This window comes from Astyanax mexicanus, chromosome 6 (genome assembly GCF_023375975.1).
Source record: "Astyanax mexicanus isolate ESR-SI-001 chromosome 6, AstMex3_surface, whole genome shotgun sequence".
Lineage (NCBI taxonomy): Eukaryota > Metazoa > Chordata > Actinopteri > Characiformes > Acestrorhamphidae > Astyanax > Astyanax mexicanus.
The window spans coordinates 17,038,726-17,057,097 of NC_064413.1; the positions used below are offsets into that span (position 1 = coordinate 17,038,726).

At 37.3% G+C, this 18,372-nt stretch overlaps 1 protein-coding gene across 2 annotated transcripts in view; it reads right to left on the reverse strand.

The window, feature by feature from the left end:
* rab11fip3 (RAB11 family interacting protein 3 (class II)) overlaps nt 1-18,372 on the reverse strand; it is a 66,026-nt gene that overhangs the window by 36,146 nt on the left and 11,508 nt on the right. For both annotated transcript variants that reach the window (XM_007232048.4, XM_007232047.4), the window contains exon 2: nt 11,668-11,761. In XM_007232048.4, the coding sequence (XP_007232110.3) occupies nt 11,668-11,761 (94 nt within the window). The remainder of the gene's footprint in view (nt 1-11,667; nt 11,762-18,372) is intronic.

An 18,372-nucleotide genomic window follows, 5' to 3' on the forward strand; every position in this document is an offset into this window, starting at 1 on the left:
TACTTGATGACTCTGCGGATTTGCTCTGCATTTATCAAAAAGGATTTTTGTGGCCAGCCTCACAGAAGCCAAAAAGACAGCATTGAAAATATGGTTTAAACCCTCTGCTTCTATGCATCTTCCTTGGCTTAGTTATTTATGAGAGATTCCTCTCCTGGAATGTAAAACAGCTAGGAATACACAGGGCAGAAATAAGAGCAATTATGTCTTGGACAAAGAACAGTTTTTTTTTTTTATTAAAGAGGGCATAACAATTTCTTTCTTTCTTTCTTTCTTTATATTAATTATTTATTTATTTAGCTTTAATACGGATTATTTCTCCTTTTACACAATTCAGACCTTGAAAGAATTCTATATATAAGAGTACACACCACGTACGTGTAAAAAAATGTGTCCTACCAGATTTTCTTAAGCTTTTAATAATGGATATTTAAATGTAAATTAAAAAAAGAGTGCGAGAGAGGGAGAGAGCCCGGTGTGTTAGCAATTTGGAGGAAAATGAAGCAGAGGAAAGTAGCAGATGGCTCCATAGGGGGCATGCTGGATTAGTGTTTGTGTAAATTGGCCACAAATCAAAGTCAAAAGAGTCAAAAAAACAACACAGCAGTGCAGGTGGCCACAAACACACTCACAACAGACAAACTTTACAGTTGCCTTAGAATTCCAGTATTTTGCCTGCTGCGGTTACCAGCACTAGCCAGCCTCTGTTAGCAACTCTAGCCAGCCCTGGTTAGCAGCTCTAGCCGCCCTGATTGGCAGCGCTACTCAGCTCCAGTTAGCAGCGCTAGCCATCCCTGGTTAACAGCGCTAACCACCCCTGGTTGGCAGCGCTACTCAGCTCCAGTTAGCAGTGCTAGCCAGCCCCGTTTAACAGCGCTAGCCAGCCCCAAATAGCACCCCCGGTTGGCAGCGCTACTCAGCTCCAGTTAGCAGCATAGCCAGCTGTGGTTAGCATCGCTAGCCAGACCTGGTTAGCAGCATAGCCAGCCCTAGTTAGCAGCGCAAGCCAGGCCCGGTTAGCAGCAATTCTCAGCCCCAGTTAGCAGTGCTACCCCAGCCACAGTTAGCAGTGCTAACTCTCTTTTTTATTTATCGCGTATATTCTGTAATTTATCAGAGTGGTTTTACTGCTTTTTACAACCTATCCTATAGGATTCATACATAAAGCGCACTAGATTATAAAGTGCACTGGAATTGAAATTTTCTGTGAAAATTAAAGGATGTTAGGTGCGCCTTTTAGTCCGAAAAATACAGTACTCAATGGTGGGGGGGGGCTTTTACTCAGATTTTTACTCAGACCTTTTACTCAGATTTGCCTATCCAATCTTCTAATTTAATTGGTATTTATTTTGATCCTTTATTAAATTTCTAATTCGAGTAAGCTAGGACTCCCTATTATCTGATGCTACTAGTGGGTGAACGCTAGCACGTGCTTTCTCTGAGTCATTAGAAGTAACATGTCATCCTTACAAACTGCTGCTAACATAACGTCACTGGACAGCTCAGCAGGCGTGGAAGAGAACACACACTGCCAATCCTGATACAACAGCTAACAGACGCCCATGCTTGCTACCATCACATTAAGTATTTGTGGGGGATGGTGGGTTGAGAGCCATCCAACCCACTCTCAGGGAGAAAGGCTGCTTATGCTCACTTGGACCCTCTTTGGCCGCAGATGGTTGTGGTACTGGTGAGAACCAAACCTGGAATCTCCTTTCAATCTGGCCAAAGCTTAAACAGTTGCACCATTTGAGAACCATTCAAAAAGCGTGAATTTATTGGCTGTAACGTTCCAGACAACAAACAAAAAACTGCATGCTTGTATGCCTTTTAACATCCTATGTCTTTTCACTTGCTACTCTACCTATGGTCTAAATGGCTTGGCAAAATCTCTTTTTCACTAACATTCCAACTTTACAGTGTATATAAATACAGCATACACAAAAATACACTGTTCGTGTTAAACACATGTGACTTGCATAGCACTACTGTAGTAAATTCAGGATTAGAATACGCTGTTAAATTTATGCCTGATTAAATTTATGACTGCTGAGGTATTTTTAGCTATAGTTAGCTATATAGGCTAGATGTTTCCTAAATTGTGTAAATTTAGTGTAGCTACACATTTACACTCTTTATTACACTTTATATCTCTACACAATTTTTTTGTTATTTTTATATACAGTCAAAAATACATTTATTAAATATTTAATGGTAAAAACAATGGGCAAATTTAATGAAAACCTGGTTCTGGTTTCAGACAAAAATGTTTGAGTAAATGTCTATTCTGTTCTTTTGTGTTTTTTTAGAGCCACAAATATTCCCGTTTTACAGCCATACTCCAATCAATTGGCTCAAACCTACCTGACTGCAAGTCAATGCGACTTATGATTAATGTGAAACATTTTAACATTTTATAGATCTTAACAGAGTGCTAGATACACTATACTGCCAAAAGTATCCACTTACCCATCCAATAACTGAATTCAGGTGTTCCAATCACTTGTGCACAAATCAGGGTCCTTAAAGACCTTAAATGAGTAAGTGTGGTGTGGAAGAACTTGACTGGCCTGCACAGAGTCCTGATATTAACCTGAAAAATCCCATTTGGGTTAAATTATAGCAGAGAGTGTGAGCCAGGTCTTCTCAGTCAACATCAGTGTCTCATCTAAAAAAATGCGCTTCTGGAAGAACGTCAAAAAATTCCCATGAACACACTCCAAAACCTTGTGGAAAGCATTACCAGAAGAGCTGAAGCTGTTATACTGCAAAGGGCCAATACCTAATTAAACCCTATGGATCAATAATGGGATGTCACTCAATTTCAAGTGTGCAAAGGCAGATGAGGGAATACTTTTGACAATATAGTGTATGACAACATGTAGGAAAGGAAGCTCAGCATAAACATAAGGCAGGGTTACATCTTCAAAAAAACAGGTCAGAAGTTCATGCAGGGATTAGCAGGTCTTAAGCTTGTTTTAGACAAGCAGAAAAACAGCATGAATCAGAAACGTAGGGAATTCATGTGTTAGGCAACAGTTTATCACGCGTGGTGAGTAATTCTGACAGTAAACAAGTGCTTTGACAGTTGGTTATTATGTCACACGTGAATCATTCTCTTTGACTCATCATGTGAACAGGGTGCATGAAACCAGCAGACACTGCACTCAGTCCTGCTAAATAATCACCATGACAACAGAGAAGAACGGATGGGAGGTAAAGCCATTTACAACCTTATTTTGAACAGGTTTTGGGTAAGAGAGTGCTTAGATACTTGACCTTTACCCCTAATGTTTCAGCATTGATACAGTCATCAATAACATATTCCGTTTTTTTAGATTGGAGTAAGGTCTAGTAAACTGATTAAGAACCCTGATAAGTCAGAGTTGGAATTTAGCACAGTAATCAAATGATCAGATTATTCAGTCTGTGAATAAGTGAAAACAGGCAGTGGTACTGAAAATAAGCAGGCATTATTCAACACAGCACCCACAAAATGGTGATAAAACATCAAGTAATCTGAGTATCCCCAAAAAACAGCATCCCCTTCTCCTCCATGCTTCCAGAAAGAAAGAAAATACTACAAAAAAATTAAAAAGTGTTCTCAGGTAGTTGTTTTCTTAGTTCATAATGGAATTTAAAGATGGTAGTTCATAGAAACTATGAAGGTCAAGTTGAGGTCTGGAAGAACATGAAAACTTTCAAAGAACACTGACTAGGTACCACATATTTTGCTTGGGTACCACATATTTTAGAGTATGTGCTCAAAAATATAATCCAAAAAGCACATAAAAATCAGACACTGGGCTGATCAAAACACCAGTGTTAGCAGGGTCAGATGCAGCTTTGCAGAAAAACTACAGTTCTTACATCACTTCACTTTGTGCAACATTTTTAACTGTCCCCAGATATCATTTAACAGAAAATGTAGAAATGTCTTTGCCTCAAAGGGCTCAGAAGAAGAGTGGATTGATCATGCTTTGGGATTGTTTTGCACCCAGAGAGACAGCAAACATTCCACAGGTAGAGAAAAATATGGATTCAATTAAACGATTTGGGGTATTTCTATTTTTATTGTATTCTTTTATTTTATCTTATTTCATCTATGTATATATTTTAATAACAGCTCTTGGGTGTAAACTGGATCGTGAGATCACAATTTTGTTCCACCTCATGTACCACATGTGATGCGAATGACAATAAAATCTCCTTGAATCCTTGAAAATCTGCAAGGAACCACTACAACCTATTTAAAAAGACTGATACACCTCAAATCCCACAACTATCTCAAAATGCAAATCTGCCTGTTTATTCAATAGCCCTCACAGTTCCTCGATTTAACAAGTATGCCCATCACAATAATTACATTATTGGCTCATTGTACAATATATGGATATGATCTCAATAATTTTGTCAACCATGATATGATCCACTTTGTTTTCCTGCATGTTTCTATATGACTGCAAGATTGGCTAATATATTGGTGAATTTTAATGACAAATGCATCAATAATAATTGTGCCTCCATACAAACAGAGTGAACAGCGACAGCTGAAGCAAAAAGTACATTCAGGTAAAAGATTTACACTGCTGATATCAACCACAGACAGCAAAATCACACTCCTGTGCCACCACAGCACAGACATTATTGCTCAGAGTGACTCAGTAGAAACTTCTTTTTTAACCTGAGCGCCTGTCCCTGAAGACCGCTCTTCACATCACTGCCAATAACTTCCATCTTAATGTGAAGACTAGATACTGCAATATGTCAGACAGATCCAGTTCTGTATAATAAGAAAGTGTATTGCTATCTCAGCTTTATTATATTGCATATTTTGCAGAGTAATGGTAGCTGTGCTTTGATTGTCATGACGCGACCTCATTGTTAGGATGTAGTTGACTAAATAATTAAGTAAGTGTGAGTCACAGCCTAAAACTTCCATCATTTTTGTCCCCTTGTACTTCACATCATTCTCATTTCTCTTCTCTCGTATTTATTAGAAATAATTAATGAGAGAAAAAGATCATGGGGGGAATCACAGTAATGTAATTTTAGCTGATAAATATTGACTGAAAAAATTACTTAGAAATTGACTTTTTTGTTCATTAAACGGAAAGCCTAATGGCCAGAGTACACCGACAGGAAAATCACGAACAAACAAAAATGTTCAGTTGGTGTGCCACATCTGGTTGCGTTCACATTTGTCTGAAAATGTCTGATTGAATGTAGAATTCATGTTTGTTTGTGTGTGAACAAATTCAGGCAGCTTGTTACACGCAGCACCAAATCCACAAAACACAGTTCATGCTTCCCTGGTTAATTATGATCAGAACCAATTTACTGGTTCTGCTGTTAAGCTAGTTTCTTGAGCAAAAACTGTGATAATAGCTTTTATTTGTATGACAGGATGACTCTTTTAATTCATGTGTAAGAAGAATGAATGCCCTCAAAGGCTTCCAGAATGACTGATCTAATTGTTAAAGTACCTATCCAAAGATAAAAACTCCAGACTCAAAGTGATCACCACCAAAATGATACAAAATTGTATTTTAAATGGTATTAAATGTTTCTTTCAACAGAAATAATGAAATTGAATTACTGTCAAAAATCTAATACATATTCATATAGAGTGTAATCATTTCCACAGCTATCCACTAGGGGTGTCACGATTCTCTAAATCCTCGATTCGATTTCATTTTCGATTTGAGGGTCACGATTCGATTCGATTCTCGATTTTCTTGTTTTTTTTTCTTGTTATTATTTTATGCCTCATAAAATTTAAATAATATATTTATTATTATTATTATTATTATAAATATTATAAATATTATTATTATTATTTATTAAGATATATATGGTAATGCCATCTAGTGACTTTTTTTGGTAGCAACAGTGTGCACTATTAAAACAAGCAGTTTATCAGAGCTGTGTGTGGATGGCTGGTGAAACTGCTCATTACATGAAGCTGCAGTTCTTCATCCAACCACTAGCAGCAGCAGCACCCCGCTCTCTTCACTCAGTCACTACTTCAGTACAGCCCAGCCACGGGCTACAGAGCTCAGCCAGTCCGTTTTTACTGTTTCTGTAAACAAATAAAGGTTTTAACCCCACTAACCGGATAATACAGCTCACTACAGTTCATCTTTCAGCCCAAGCAGCTAACAGCAGCAGGTTAGAACAGCCGACACGGAGGCACTGCTCGGATTACATTATAAACAGGTCAGTTAGCGCGCTGCTAACCTCAGGATGTTTATAACTACGGAGTTTAGTGGACACACCACGGCCGCCAGGTAAGTCTTTTAAAGGCTACTGAAGACTATTAAAGGCTATTAGAGGTTATTGAAAGCATTATTGGGGGGCAGAAATCAGTACAGGCTGGTTAGATAAGTGATGTGGGTATTGTCTTATAAATATTTACACATAACTTATATCTCTCCTGAAAAGCTTTTATTTTAGTCAGAAACACGCTTGTGTTTACTTTATCTGAGAGAAAGATGTTTTTTTAATTCAATGGAAAGCAACAGGTGTAGTCAATTATAAGTTTAAGATTTTTAATCCACCTCACTGTGATCTATAGTCAGTGTTCTCAAGTCACACTGACACACGCATTTCAGCGAGTTCACACGCTCTCACCTGCGCGCACCCACCCCTCCGTTAGATACAGATACAAAACCTGCGCGCCCAACCCCCGCCCCCCCTCCCCCGTTGGACAGATAAAAACAGTGATCACACTCCCGCCGACTGCGCTCATGCAGCGGCTCTCTATTTAAATGAATAGGATGCGCTGTGTTGGTGCCGCGCCATTTGCGTAGCGCGCTGCGCTATTTGCGTAGCGCGCGCGGGAGGGATCGTCGATCCTCTTTTTGACTTCGATACTCGAGATCGTGACCTCATTTCGATTCGATTTCGATAAAATATCGAGATCGTGACACCCCTACTATCCACAGATAAAACCACATTTGTTTTTTTCTTTTTCATAGCTTTTCTTTAAACAGAACCAAACAGCAGACTCAAACCTGACAACATAATACATTATAGGGGTGGGCGATATGGCCCTAAAATAATATCACGATATTTCATGGTATTTGTGTGTTAACGATACTCTTCTCGATATGACAAAACACATGCAAAAAAATAAATAAATAAAAAATAAAAAATAAAACAAATTCAAGAATACACTACTGCAACAAAACGAAAATATGAAAAATGAAATTTTATTATTGCATACGGTATGATATGGAACACTCCTAACTAAGATATTAAAAAAAATAATTTTAAGTCAATGATTGAGAATGTCATAATACTAATACTACACTTTAAATATCTCCACGTATCCAGAATTAAAGTAAAATAAATGATACTGGACAAATATAATCTGTCTCTAGTAGATATACAATGGGAAATGAGAACAGTGTGAATTATTCTTTTGCTAGAAAAAGTTAAACTGTAGTACCCAGATGTGATAATTAGGGGTGGGATGGCACGATATTCAGGGTATAATATTGTTCACGATATTCAAAAATGTTGGCGATATTATTGCGTGCGATATGATATGGCACATCCCTAGTACATTTTGATGTATAATAGGGTAGGAATTACAGGGTATCTCACAATACAATATTATGTTAGCCACAATAAAGATAATATAAATTTACTCAATATACTATTAAAGCAACCACATGAAGTAATGAAGCTGTAATTTTAATCAGTCAAATTGGGGGGCGAGTGTTGGGGAGTTAACAGCACCAAGTATCAACAAGATACCATACGATATGATTACAATGATTTGATTTATCTCAATATTGATATATTGTCCCACCCTTAATGTATAACTAAATAACTATGCTGATTTATTTAATTCATGTATTATATTAATTAATTAATTAAATTTATTTAATTAACTTTTACAACATACAGAAAAATTACTGTAAAACATTTAGTTTTTCCAGTTTTCAAGGCTTGTGGAAATACTGTCTGTCTGTCTGTCTGATATCACCAGCCACCACATCACTATGAGAATCAGGTAACATGTGGCATCAAATAGCTTTAACACAAAGAAACAGTGCAGTGTATAAGGGGTCAGAGCAGTGAGGACCCACTGTATGTGTGTGTAAGAGAGTATCATTTTACAGAGGCCTGATCACCCTATGCATCTTTAATAGAAGTAGAAACCAAAATCAGTTCATTTGCACTCAACATGTCAGCACCAAGACAGAACGCTTGGCTGTGGGTGTGAAGAGCAATCAGAACGAATACAGGAGCGCCCACACACTCGTGTTACCCATATGTAATTTTGTCTGATCACGAATTGTTTAATATATAACTGGGGATTTTATTTCCTCACAGTATATACCTGTGAAAGCACATTATTGAACTGAATCAAATAATTACGATCAAGTGACTATTATGTATCTCTTTGACAGGCATTGACAGGCACCTTATTTGGTCACACCCACCCACTTTTAAATATGTCATGGTCGTACTGTATTTAAAGTGAATGCAGTCTGAAGTAGCTACTGATGTGGACACTTATCATTAAGAATGTAGCTATGCTAACCCAACATTGCAACTAGGAACATATTTTTCAAAGGTTTGGAATCTGATGCATAAGATCTGGATCACTGATTTATATAAAATGTAACAGTACATTGTCCATAGGTCCATGTTCTAAACACTACACACTAGCAGAAAGCAGAGAAAGCACCCAATAGAAATATACAGTGGGCTAGCTCTAGTCAGCTCTAAGGCTCTATGGTGCAGATTCAGTGTAGCGACGAGGCTTCTGTGAGTAGCGTATTGTTCAGGGAGCACGAGCGAGGTAGAAATATAGCCAGTTTACAGACTGAGACAGAACTTCTCTTTATTTCCCACTGTGCGGCTCTGTACAGTACAATTTGTCACAGCACTTCTAACACACTCCTCTCCCTCTGTGTCTGAGTGTGTGTGTGTGTGTGTGTGTGTGTGTGTGTGTGTGCGTCCCTCTTAATTAGTTCCCCCAGGTAAATCAGTATATAGAAACAAATATCAGAATTGTAATATTAAGCTACTTGACCACTATTTTAAGAGATTCACAATGAATATGCATAACCTCACATTTTAAACTATACATAGTTTAAAACATTGTTTAAACTTATTACGTTTTAAGAGATATGCATCACCTCACAAACATTGTTTAAACTTATTACATTTTGTAAAGTACAAGTTAACAGTTATTTTTTTAAAACTGAGATCAGTCAAGAAAAGATGCATAGTAAACTGAAATAATTTTTATGGCTATTTAGTATGTGTTTGTTTTGAGATAAAAATACTAATAATAAAGATTTATTTAAAAAAAACCTTACAACTTGGATTTTTTTTTTTTTTTTTTGGGGGGGGGGGAGGGGGGTATGGGGGGTTTACAGCATTGATGCTGTTGCATTAAAAGTTCTAACACAACAGTTAAACATCCATTAAAACAATAAATATAGCTGGGTTGGGTTCAGTCCCAAAAATCCTATGATACCTTTATAGTGCTACCTTTATTTGCTGCTAATTCTGTATTCCAATAGTTCTGTATTCTCTACTTATTGTTGTCTTTCACGTTACAATGTGAATCAAATATACTGAACTCACTCTACTGCTAGTGATTTCTTTGCCACCCCAAAGCTTTTTCAAGTTTTATCATCTCTTTAGTGTCTTTATTGGCTTCTCTCTATAATATGATTGGGCCCCGATTATTTAGCATTGTAATCAGAAAAAATCATAATAGTTAAAACAGCACAAAGAAATAATGTTTTGTGACATAAACGAGGTGGGTGCTGGTTGTCGTGATAACTATATCGATAATAATTAAACATTGTTTAGTTAAAACCTCCGGCTCACCATTAAAGACCTAGTTGAAAGACAACCAAATGCGAGAAAATAACCCTGAACTAAAAAGCCATCAAAATATAGCATCTTCTTACAGGCCCATACTAGCTCCTATTATTTTCAGATCAATAATTGCCTTCCAATCAGCTGGTATTAGACTATGTGAGATCAGTGGGACCTTTACTACAATATATCTACATCAGGGGTGTCAAACTCATTTTGGCCGAGGGCCACATTGGCATATTGGCTGTCCTCTGAGGGCCAGATGTAACTTATAAATGTAAGAAAATGTAACCAGATGTAATATAAAATGAATGTAATTACTCTTTAATGTTAAGTAACTCTCAATATATTATTTATTCAATCAAATATTACAGTTGCATGGAAAAAATGTTAGCTTGTTGCTCTATTAACATAAATCCTTTTAATTTGTCATGTTATGAAATCCAAAAACTCCATCAATCAAGAACCAAACTATTCAAGTGAATAGAAATGACATAAAATACAAGTTATATTAACTTTGATCAAAACGTTTGATACTGAAATAAGGCTTAATAAATAAAAAATAAAAAATTGTGAGCTGTTAAGAACATGACAGATTTAGCATTTCCTCAGATTTAGCAGTTCCTCATACAACCACTAGTGGGAGCTGCAGCAGCACAAGCCCGCAGTCTTTACTGAGTCAGAGCTACAGCCCAGCCACGGGCTACAGGGCTCAGCTGAGCCAGTCTGGAGCGTTTTTAACATTTTTAAGTTCTTCCGTGTATGAAATAAAGATTTTTAACCCTACTAACCGGATAATACAGCTCTCTACAGTTCATCTTTCAGCCCAAGCAGCTAACAGTAGCAGTTTAAAGCAGCCATCACGGAGTCACTGCTCGGATTACATTATAAACAGGTCAGTTAGCGCGCTGCTAACCTCATGGTGTTTATAACTACGGAGTTTAGTGGACACACCACGGCGGCAAGGTTAGACTGTTGGGCTACTGAAGACTATTAAAGGCTATTGGAGGTTATTGAAACGGTTATTGGGGGCAGAAATCAGTAAAGGCTGGTTAGATAAGTGATTCACGTCTTCGTCCTTTGCTGTGGTGAAACTGCGACTAGCCCTGTCACAGTGATGTTTATTAACGTCATTAAAACATATTTTGTCAGCTATTGTCTTATAAATATTTACACATAACTTATATCTCTCCTAAATGGCAGTAAATATCTCTCCTAGTGGCAGTAAGCCGTAACCTCGCGGGTAATACAATCGACAAGCATTGTGGGAAATGTAGTTTTTGGTCAAAGAATGCTTCTGACCTATTTATTATGGACACTAAGATTTTACAAGCTCTCGCGGGCCACATAAAAGGACGTGGCGGGCCACATTTGGCCCGCGGGCCTTGTGTTTGACACATGTGATCTACATACAACCAAAGGGCAACAAGTCATACAAGAATTTGTTCAATTAGCGTGATAAGAGAAAATAGTTGAATATAAATAAAGGAATAATAATTTAACAAAGAAAGAAATCTGAACGCGTTGTTAAGGCACATGGTTGCCAGAGACAGTGAGGCAAAGGGTATCCTCGTCCGAGGCAGGCAGGACATGGCCTTAAGGTTATATAGTGTAAATAAAAACTTTTATAATATGTCGCTGGCCTCTGTGGAGAGCTGTGTTATTGTGCAATGTTCTGTTGCTACTGGCAGTAAAGCCTCGGGACAAAGTAGTGGTGGAGATGCTGTATACAGTTCCGCTACTGCTGATGGCAGTGATGCACTGGGACAAATGGGTAATGGAAGCATGTGTTTGTGTATTTGTTCATCTGTATACCTCCATTGCTGATAGCAGTGATCCCTCTGTGGAAATCCTCAAAGCTGATGACACCCAGGCCACTCGGGTCCAAAAAGTGCGTCAGATCCTTCACCTGAAACACAGTGTTCTCAGTATCAAAGAAATCACAGCAGTCAAATTACATCTCCTCAATACAACAGTTTTAGTAGAAACCATTACATTGCGCTCTCACACACTGGAACAACCCCCAACACACTCAGAACCCACACAATTATGGTCTTTGAGTGCAGTGTAGCATAAAGCCACGTGAGAGCTAACATTACAGCATAGCCTCTTCGTCTTCCTCTGTGGATTAAATTTGGGCTGCCTTAGAGACAGCTAATACGCGAGTGTTTGTGTGTGTATGTGTGTGTGATGTCTGAACGTTCCAGTGCTAAGTAGGGGCAATAAAGGCATAAACAGATTGAGTTTCATAAAGTGCTTATCTGGTGTCTCCGTAGGGCCACTACACAGCCATTATCCTTTCTCAGGACAATCTGGCTAGGACACACACACACACACTCGTGCATACACACACTTGTGATACACACACTCGCACATACACACACTCGTGCATACACACACTCGCACACCACAAAGAAAGAGAAATGCAAGCCTAAAGCCTGTTTTTAAACATCATCTCTTTTATCCTCATACTGCCCACTGCAACCAAAAAAATACCCAGTCAGTAGCTCCTCTTTTCCACATACACACAAATACACACACAAACACAAACACACACGTGACCATGACTCACATGTGAAAACATGGCCTCTACGACCCACACAGATTTTCTAATTTTCACACACACACAGATACATACAACAAGATCTACTACACCACACAGATACAATCAGTTAGGCCACATATTCTGTAGCCTAGCAACAGGAGATCTTGTTTCCAGGGAGACTATGTGGGGTTTCAGAGTCAAGACTTTGAGCAACTCACACACACACACACACACACACACACACACACACACACACACACACAGAATACAGCCCACTAAATGCAAAAGATGGAATATGTTAGTGGGAAAATGTCTTAATGTGTGTGAAAGGGTGAAAATGGGTGAAAAAGTTTCAGTCACCGGAGGCAGAAGTGAGACACTTTTAACGAGGTGACGAGGGAGCAGGAGTGGGCCACTGTTGACACACACACACACACACACACACACACGGAAAAACAATACATACAGGCATGCTAAAAAACCCTACAGGTACAAAACACATTCAGCACACCCACATAAACATGCACTCCACTGTGCACACACAAGTGCAAACACACACACACACACACGCACACATACGCAGTGAGGCGTGCATATGACAGCGCATTTTCTATTGACTTAAGGTTCACCGTTCTCTTCCGCCGCATGCAAATCACCACAAGGAGGAAAGAAATGCTGTGGGTGACATTTATGATGTGAGAGGAGAGTAGAAGCGTGGAGGCAAAAAGGTGAGAGGGCTCCACTGTGTGTAAGAGCATCAGTGTTTCCTACTGTAGTGGGTGAGGGGTTTCACAAAAAAAAGTACAAACACGTACAAAAAAAAGGAAATACTAACAAAAAAGCATGAAAAAATACACATCACCACCTGTCACTATTTATTTTTATCTTACCAGGGTTGGCATGGTATTATCATGATAATCCATGATCCTTTTATTTTGCCCCCCGCTGTTTAGGCCAAATGTCAACCGAGGGTTAATTACGGTTTAATCATGTAAAGTTTATCCACAACAGTGTGGAATACAGTTTTACTGCTGTTAAGTCCCTAATACAATCCAACAGACTGTGTTGATATAAGAAATTGATACAAACAAGCAAACAGGCTCTGTTAAAATAAAAGTCACTCACACAAAGAAAGCAAGAACACAAAATTCTGTCAAAATGAAAGCTAAAATTACTGATCTGATTAAAACCATGAGATTAAAATCATTTACTACTACTATTAAAACAGTGTAAACACTCTTGGCCCACTGCCAATAAATGAGCACAATCTCTATTAGACTTACAAGGATGCAGTTCAACAACTACAAATAATAAAAAAAAATATGATTTATTTACAGGTCATAGAGTACCATTTCCAACCTCTCTTATCACTTCTCAGTCATCAGTTAAACAGGTTTTAGCATAATCACTGGATTGTAAATGGACGTCCATTTTTTTAAAGCACAAAAGAATTAGTGATCAAATAAGTGAATAAATAAATGAACAGATTAATTTCAGTCATTTAATTTGTTCTCTCCTCTATTGTCAAATCCTGTCATGGTATATGTTTCGGCATATTTTAAAGCTGAATGTTGACTTGTTCATTAAATAAAACCCAAATTAGATGCATCTCCTCCACTTCTCATGTGCTTTTGTGTCTAATTTGTACTTTTTAATGGATTAAAATAAAAACAGTTATCATGACAGGCCTAAACTTAACAAATTGTTCTGAAATACAATCCACCCTAAAAAATGTTGTCACCTGTTAATATGGGCCATGACCGCATTCTTCAGTAGAGCTGAAAACTGATTCCTTGAGCCACACCGTGGTCTGTGGCATCTTTCGCACCTGCTATTTTGGTTTAGATTTTACAAACAATTTAGAAGGTCCAAACCAAACAAGGTAGGTGTGAAAGCACCTCAAGTATAAAGCAGAAAGGCAGAGAAATGAGGGGTTTGACAAATGTACACAATCAATAAGGCAAAACTGGGCCTAAGACAACAAATTGTTGGTGTGCACTGCAAAAAAAAATTACTGGCAAAAACTTAATGAATATATGTAAATTGCAAAAAAAAATCCAATGGAGTAAGCAAATTTTTCTTAGTAAGATTTCTTAAAATAAGTAATCGCAAAATCTCAAAATGAATGAAGTAAGAATTAAACTAAGCAAAAATTACTGATTTGTTGGCCTAAATTTGGCCACAAGGATCAGAATAACTTCACTGGTGACTTCACTGGTGAGTTCATGTGACAAAATAATCTTACACTTACAATGATTATTAAGTCAAAAATTCTCATCAGAGAAACAATTAAGATCTATTGCCTCGAAATTAGATCATTTTACTTGCTGAGATTTAGTTTTTACAGTATGCTGAGGGGATCTGAATTAATAGCTCTCAAATGTGAGTGAAAATAAAAACATAATGGTACTGTCCAATAGGGGTGGATGATATGGCTCTAAAATAATGTCACGATATTTAATGGTATTTTCACGATAACAATACTTTTGGCGATACGACAAAACTCTGAATTAGAACAATTATTTAGAATTTTATTGTTGCATGTCATATGATATGGCTAACTGAGATGTCATGATACTTGTAATGCACTCCAAATATCTCTGTATATCCAGGATTAAAGTAAAATAAATGATATTGGACAGATATAATCCGTCTCTAGTAGGTATATAATGGCGAATGAGAACAGTGTAAATTTTTCTTTTGCTAAAAACGGCAAAAAAGTAGTACCCTGATGTGATAATTAGGTAATTAGGGGTGGGTGATTTGGCACGATATTTCAGGGTATAATATCGTTCACGATATTAACATTTTTTGGCGATATTATCACGTACGACACACCCCTACTATCCAAGTAAGCCAGTAAAAATAGATCTATCATTTGCATTCTTATCATGTTAAATATTCACTCAGTCCACCCATTTCAGCACATAAACCATATGTAAAATAGCTCCAGCTGCATTTGGTGTAATTTGATATTAATACAGAGATAAATATTTCAGCTGCATTGGCATCTGCAGCATCTCCTCCCTTACTTCTCTCTGGTGCTTCCTGGAAACTTTACTTCCAGGCCAGGATTTGCATAAACAAGTCATATGGTGCCAACATAACCATAATCACAAGATAGTGGGAACAAATGGAAATAAGGAGATATGGGTAGCTAGACTTTAAATGATCCATTTAGGAGCGTATGGCTGCAAAGTGAATAGAATAAAAACTATTCTACTAAAGTACTAAATCATAAAGCCAATTCCCCTCACTAGCTAGGTCTTCCCTATCATAGTGTGGTACAAAGCTGGGAGGTTGAATGCAAGCACACACAGGCTTAATGCAAATATGTGTCTCACAATTATATCTTTTAAAACTGATGCTAATGCAATGCCAACAGGCAGTGTTACATACTTGTAGAAGATCAATAACAGCAAGTTATTTTACAGTAGTTATAATATGTCTATGTCAGGGTTAAGGGCACTTATGCTTTTTCATCAAGATTGTTTTCGATAGATAATAGTTCTTGTAAAATGTCAAGCTAGACTCCACTAACTAGTGATGGGATGATCCACTTTTTTCAGCTCCGATCCGATTCCGATATAAAACTGATATATACATTGAGATAAAACTGCCGATACCAATACAAATACTGATACTTTAAGTTTATTATTAGTACTTTGATTAAGGTTACATAATGAGGCTGAAACAGACCACACAGCCCTTTGAAGAGTATACACAAGTGCGTTTAATGTAAACGCATTCCAAAGTCATTTATTTGAAACACTTTTGTACAAACACAATAGTTTTCTTTTAATTTAAATATTGAATTTTTTTATTAAATATAAAAATATATATTGTTATATAATATGTTAAATATTTAATACAAAGCTCTACACTAATTTTTTGCACTGGTTGCGCAGGTCTTTTATTTTGACATGTAGCGTAGTGGATTAGCTGCAATGGCTAACGGCTAATCGGCGATGCTAACTGTATTTCCGAATTGCCTTTTTGTTTGCCTTTTTTTGTTGTTTTTTAATAACAGATGGGTGTGTTTGTGCTGGTTAGTGTTGGTAGACCCTGACTTTTATAGGATATGTGGATTATGACCATAGTTTACTCCAGCATGTAGTTAAATACCTTTACAACACCACAATGCAGCTGTCAGCTAAAGTTTACTTAGTTAGCCACAGACTGAAGCTGCTAGAGGTTCAGGGTAACCTGTGGAACTGGAATCCGGATCAGGGATTTGTTTTGTGTTAACATCACGGCGGGTTTATTGTCCAGCTCAAGCTGCGGACTAGAATATGGATCAGTAAATGGCTCGGACGCGCTCGCCCGATATCCGATTTGTTAAACTACGTCAATATCGACCCGATACTGTATAGGATCGGTCCCATCTCTACCACTAACTGGATAAAACTGCTCTCTACAGTGCATTTTCAGCTCAATCAGTGAGTAGCAGAGGTAGCCAGATATCCCAGCAGCAGCTACAGTCAGAAAGCTAAAGCTAATCACGTTCAAATGTGTTTTAGAGCTGGATGAGCAGCGGTTTCTGTTGTTTTCACAGTGCAGTTCTGTACAAGTAATCACAGACTATTTTAGCTGGAGCTGAGCCGAAGTATTAGATTATTGTTGTTATTGTTAAACTAAAAACAGTTACATATTTGAACACTAAATAAGGGCTATTTAAAGCAGTACGGTGACTCCAGAAAACACAAGTGGTCAATGTGATTTCCAGTGATGGCTGTAATTAAGGGGAGTTGTATCTATCCATGTGGCATTAAATTGGCATTTGGCTGAAAAACATACGGCGGTCAAAATCTGCCCCATAAACATGGGTCGGTCCATTATATAACAATTATATAATTTTTTTTTTGCTTTTTTTTTTTTTTTTTTTTTTTTAGAAAAATTGTAATTTCATTATATACTATAACATTAAAGCAGCAGCAAAATATATGCAGGAATACTTTATTACAGTTTAAACATAGGACTTACAAGGTAGTACAATGGAACTACTGAGGGTTATGTAGTGACTATAGTGACTGTAGTGACTATATATATATATATATATATATATAGTGAATATAAATATTATCAGATTTTAAGGAAACTTGTTAAATTTAAGCACCGTCAGCTATTGTCAGCTTCTGCCAGTATGTCAAACTTTGTTGTACGTCACAACAATCTTTGCAGGTTTTAGCCACCGAACCTGCCCACAGTCATGATCGTCTAAATTTCCATATAAATTTCCATATAAATCATCTGTATAAACATATGTTTATGAAGAATAAGAACTTCCACAGCATTTTAAATGTGGCTTCAAGAAGTAAAAACAATACATTACAGAAGCCCAGCACATGAATGCATTTCCAAGTTTGCCTGCAAAGGTTAATGATGTGCATCATGGAGATTTGGCAATGCAAAATAATAAAATAAGCAGGCAACAAGCTGTAATATATAACAATATATAAGCAGTATATCTTCCTCCCATCTGTAGTGTCATCATGCCAAGCTTAGACTACAATATATATTTGTCTCTCAAAAGTTCACTATTACAAATTGTCAAACTGTCAATCAAAGCTACAGAAGTGTTCTATGTGATGCTTGTAAAAAAAAAACAAATGAGAACCTATGCCTGGGAGTCATTGTACGGGCTGTCATTCCCATTACATAAACATAGAGATGGGATACAAGTGTCCACCAAAGCTATGGAAGTATCATGTGTGATTCTTGATGTTTTGTGTCCATACAAATTATACATGTATATATATTACAACAACAACAAGACAACAAGGTTTAAGTGTTTGTTACATTCTATATTTTTAGTCCTGTTAGTTTTGGTTTCACACTGTAGTTTAGTGAGTGGACTAAAGAACTTTACTACATTCATACATGTCGTCATCAGCTATATGGGTGGAGTCTTTCTATACTTCATTTGCCAGGTGTTGTGACGAATTATAGTTCTATGACAAAATCTGACGACCCGT